We start from the raw sequence: 5,356 nt of genomic DNA on the forward strand, positions 1-5,356 counted from the left end.
TTGCAAATAAAGCTTTTCCTATCCAATTCCCAATCTCTCCCAGCAAAGATTCTGAAAGTAAGAAATGGCTTCAAGGGAAAGATTAAACTCAAGATGTTTCAGGAAACTATTGCCTCAGGGTAAAGATCTTAAGAATGTCACTATAAGACTGTAAGACTTTCTGTTAGAGCTCAGAAATATTTAAGTTTATGCCAAGTAAGTTTTAGACTTTTAATTCCATGTTGTATGAAATAAAAATTTGTGGAAGTGCCTTTCTTTACAGGAATCCAAATGTATGGTTTATCCTTTGAGTGATGTTATTAGTATTAAGATTGGATTAATGCAGATGTCTTCATGTTACCTCACTCCATCCCTTTGTGAACAAAGGCATAATTTGGTATAATGACTAAACAGATTTGGTCAAGGAGAGCACAGCTGTTGAACAGGCCTAAGCAAAATTACTCCCATAGAAATAAAATAGAATTTGGGGATCTTGTTGTGTTTGACTTCCCACGCTTCTCCTGAAGGAAAAATTCCTTTATATCTCAGAATAGTTTCAATAAAGAATATTGAAGAAAACCAAACTGTGTTGACAAGCTTGTGTTTAATATAAAAATCTGTGCTTTCAGGAAATTCAGATTCGTTATATTAAAAGCAACCTTGTCGACCCTGTTCCTGATACCGTGCCTGGAACTAAAGAGAAGTTTGTGCTATGAATAGTCTTCCTTATTCTGCCATCTTCTGCTGCCGAGCTGGCTCAGCCACCTTCATGTCCTGTCTTGGTGAATGTCAGTTCATCCATGTAGGCAGCCACACACCTGAACGTGACTTCACCACTCTTTTTTTAAAATTATTCTTCCAGAGAAGAAGCAGCACGTGAGAAAACATGGCAGACTACAGAATCATGTTACTTTGAGGACCAGCAGATAGTGGATTAGCTTCAGAGGGCACAACAAGACACATATGAGAAATGGATAATAATAATGTTAGAAATAATAATGCCACAGAGGTGGCAGGGACTAGGTGATAAATCCTTGGCTTCATCCTCTATGGAAAGAGGAGTCACTGAAGAACTTTTCCATGGATTTTCTGGACATTAGGGAAGTCTTGCTCTTCACCCTATTAATATTAACTCTGCCCCTTTGCTAGATTACTTGAGATACTTCAGCAATTATTCCATGTTAGCAGCTGCCTTGAAGAGAATAAATAGGTATGATATTCAGGGAATGAATTTGGGACCTATGACAGGATAATATTAGAAGGGCATATGTATATAGGAAGGAAACTCCATAATAAGGTTCCAGTCTCAAACAAGGAAATGACAAAACAATCCCAAGTAAAGGCAAAGCCATTTCAATATGTAGATTTGGTGTGTGTGGGGGGGAATCAGGGACCAAAAAGGGACACTAAAGTTTGCTGTTGAATGGAGGGGACCAAGGTTGCCTGTTGTCTTCTGGAAAGGAAGAACTAATATCAGGAGGGGTAGGAATAGATAGTCATATATTCTTCTGTTCCTTTGAACTAGACAGCTTTGGTGCATCTTTGCTCTCATCAATGGATTTATTTGTTTTTGAATAATAAATCTTTACAGCAGTAAAATGTGATGAAATTTATTCTAGAAATGAGTAATCTTTTCACATATCTACATAGCCTTCTCAGAGGATTACTCATGGCAGAAAGCCAGAATGTCTTATCTTCTTTGAGCCTCATTCTCTTCATATGAAAAATGTCTTTACATTACAGCATGTTCTACATTTAAATGAGAAAATATTTGAAAGCACACATTTTACTTGGCACATAAAAGGCATACAATTAACTGAACAGTTAATAACTGGCTCTTTAATTAACAGGATATGAAGTCTGGACCATTGTTCTTCGAACGGCTGATTTGAATTCCTTATTCCTCAGACTGTAAACCATTGGATTGAACAATGGAGTGAGGATGGTATAAGACACAGATATTAAGGTGTCTTGACTTGAAGAGTAATTGGATTTGGGCCTTAAGTAGATGAAAGAGGCACAACCATAATGAACAGTTACCACAATGAGATGGGAGGCACAAGTAGAGAAGGCTTTGTATCTTCCAACAGAGGATGGGATTTTTAGAATGGCAGAGATGACATGGATATAGGAGACCAGGATAAGTAACAGTGGAATAATCAAAGCAAACACACCAAGCATGAATATGACCAACTGACTGAGGCGAGAGTGATGAGATGCCAGCTTGAGGACAGGAGAAATGTCACAGAAGAAGTGGTGTAGTTGGTTAGAGGAGTGGAATGGCAAGTGAAATACCAGGGAGGTGGTGACCAGTGAGACAGTGAAGCCATAAGCACAGGCAGCAGCCACAAGTCCCACACACACCCCATAACCCATGAGCACTGTGTAGTGCAGAGGGTTACAGATGACCACATAGTGATCATAACCCATGACTGCCAGCAGGAAGGAGTGAGAGCAACCTAAGAAGAGGAAGGAAAACATCTGGATAGAACAGCCCAAGAAGGAGATGGTCTTCTTCTGGGCCAGCAGGTCAACCAGCATCTTGGGTACAAGAATGAAGGTGTAACAAGTCTCAAAACAGGAGAGTACAGCAAGGAAGAAGTACATAGGGGTATGGAGGGCTCTGTCCAGGACAATGGTGGGAATGATGGCATTTGTGCCCAGGGTGAACAGGTAGATGAGCAGGAAGACAATGAAGAGCAGCCGCTGCAGCCCAGCCAGAGATGAGAAGCCAAGGAAGACAAACTCTCTCATCAAAGTCTCATTGACCCATTCCATGGTCATGTTATTAGGAGAGCCAGAGTCAGAGCCAGAGGCCAGGATCCAAGGAGGGAGAAATGCACGGGGAACTCAGCACAAAGCCTACAGGTGGCAGGCATTTCCAGATGTTTGGTGGAACTCATTCATTTTCTCCAAAAACACCTGCCAAAATAAGAATTAAGGCTAAATATGGAACAGAACAACTGATGACCAATTAGAAGACTTTTTTCCAAAACCAAGAACATATTATCTCTCTAGCTAAGGATTAAGGAATTATCTGGTTTTTTCCCCTTGTATCTTACTTATGGATTATTGTGTTTTCCTTGCTCACTACAAGCCTAAGGAAAACAGCTCTCCAAAAGTGAAAAATATGGTAAACTTCAGCTACCTGAACTTTATCAGAAAGTGGAATGAAAGAATGAGTAATGTTCAGACACAGCAGGTGAATTTCAGTTTATCCAACCACAAATGGGGAAGGAAAAGAAGAACTAGATTATCTCTGAGCAAAACTGTGAGGGGATTTGTGTTTATTGACAACTTATTATATGATAAGATATGTGGTAAGAATATCATATACCTTATGTCAACTACTCATTATAACAATTTTATGTCAATAGGCAAAACAATATGAAAAAAAGAAAAAAACTTTAGTTTCAGACCAGTTAGAAACATTACGGGAGGTTCCACAAACTAGAGCACTGAGACAAGGGTAGAACAGAAGATAACATTAGTTTAAAGAAAATTTTCTCCTTTTTTTAGAAAGAGAAGAATCATCATACTGTTAGAAAGAGTCTCATTTACTTTGTGGCATTTTAAACACACTTCACTTTTCTTGTTCTGAGGTGCCTCAGAATAATAGAGTTTTCCAAAAATGGCAAGACCTTCCTTGTTACACAGAGTGACAGAGAATGTAACAATTGGGCAGTTTTCCAGGATTACAACTCCTGGTCAAATCATAGGCTTTATATATTTTGCATATTGTTATATCAGTAAGATTCCTTTGGGATATTCTGCTACTAAACACAGTTTGCAAGCTGTTAGAAAAAAATATTTCTAAAGTCATTTTTAGAGCTTATATCAGATCATTTTTTCATGGATGTATTTCCCAACTGCCTAAGCCTAAGAAGTAAAGAAAATGTCCTTTGTATGCAAAATCATTTAACATTTATTGGTTGTACCCAGTCTTCATTTGTACACTTTTCAGTATATTTAAATGTTTACATCATTATGTGTTGAGGAATTGTTTGCATCTGCTACCAGAATTTTGTTTTTGCATTTTTCATGATAATAGGAAACCTTGGCTTTCTAGACCTTAAGTTAAGTGATCGGAAATTTCTGAAACTCACTGTACCTATCCTTAGAATTTGAAGATAAGTTTTGTTCTTTCTTAATTACTAGAAATTGGTCATAAACTTAGTAGGTGCAATTATTTGAAGTTAATATTAGAATAGTCACACATGCTGGTTTTAAAGTTCTTCAACACAAATAATAGGATTTTTTATCATTCTGAGTTTGTCACGCAAACTCACGCAAACACATGAGAGCAGCTGATTTCAGTTAAGGGGATTTTTACATACATTTACTATAACCCCACAGTCTAAATGAGTTGTATGATTGATATATTTTCCCTTTTCGTGGTGTATGGAGACTCACTGGCACAGTATACCTGAGAAGGCAGCCTCCATCTGCTCAAGAAGACATCAAAGACCACCAGAGAGTGTTATATCAGTACTAAGGATAGAAAGATATAAGGGCAGAAGAATAAAAAGATCTTCCAGCAAATACCCACAGGCTATAAAATTAAGGTAAAAGATCCCTCAGTTTAGAGTAAGAAGATCTATATTTCAGGTGTAGTTTTGTGTGACTTCAGGCAAGGTATTTAACTTGGATATTCAGTCTTTTTCTTTTTAAAATTAAAGGCGATATGGCAATAACTGTAATAAACTGTTGGAAAGTACTTAAACGAGGCTCCTTGAATAACATGTTGCAGAAGAAGTTTTGACTTAAGGTAAAAGTTGAATACTAACCCTTAAGATAACTTTTCAACTCAGAGACTCCAAAATTCTCTAGTTAGATGATCCCTAAATTCCCTTTATGATATTCTAGAATTAAACAATGGAATTCATGTTATGATCCTTGGAGATGACACTTCTGCACCTTATTTTTCTAACTCCTTCGATGCTCCAAAAAGTTTTATATAATTTAAGCTTAAATAGTGACTCAATAATTGAGGGTACTGGGTACCTCAAAAAGGGGGCAAATCTACAAATTTTTCTGATGCAGAATTTTGATGTTTTCAAGTACTTACCTACAGGGAAAAAAATCAGTCAAATAACTGAGAGAAATTATGTACCCAGTCTCAGATATTAAAGAAGTGGAATTTGTGTATTCTTAGAGACACATGAAAATCCTGAATTGCCTTATTAAAATGGAGCTTAAGTATTAGATTGATTATAACTAAAAATATGCATCCATGAGTACACAGCAGATAGAGAAGTGAGGATTTAGTTAAGTATGTGTTTCACTTAGTCCGTGAGGCAACCAGTTCAAAAAAAAGAAAAAAAAATAAAGAAAAGAAAATCTAGCTGACAGCAAAAATGACCCAATCTGATCATGA

At 37.1% G+C, this 5,356-nt stretch overlaps 1 protein-coding gene across 1 annotated transcript; it reads right to left on the minus strand.

Moving 5' to 3' along the window:
* Positions 1–1,818: 1,818 nt before the first annotated feature.
* On the minus strand, positions 1,819–2,757 carry OR10K1 (olfactory receptor family 10 subfamily K member 1). Its single transcript, XM_030842286.2, has one exon. The coding sequence runs from the start codon at positions 2,755–2,757 to the stop codon at positions 1,819–1,821; it is 939 nt and encodes a 312-aa protein (XP_030698146.2).
* Between the last annotated feature and the right edge of the window lie 2,599 nt (positions 2,758–5,356).

The sequence above is a fragment of the Globicephala melas genome, chromosome 1 (genome assembly GCF_963455315.2).
Source record: "Globicephala melas chromosome 1, mGloMel1.2, whole genome shotgun sequence".
Taxonomy (NCBI): domain Eukaryota; kingdom Metazoa; phylum Chordata; class Mammalia; order Artiodactyla; family Delphinidae; genus Globicephala; species Globicephala melas.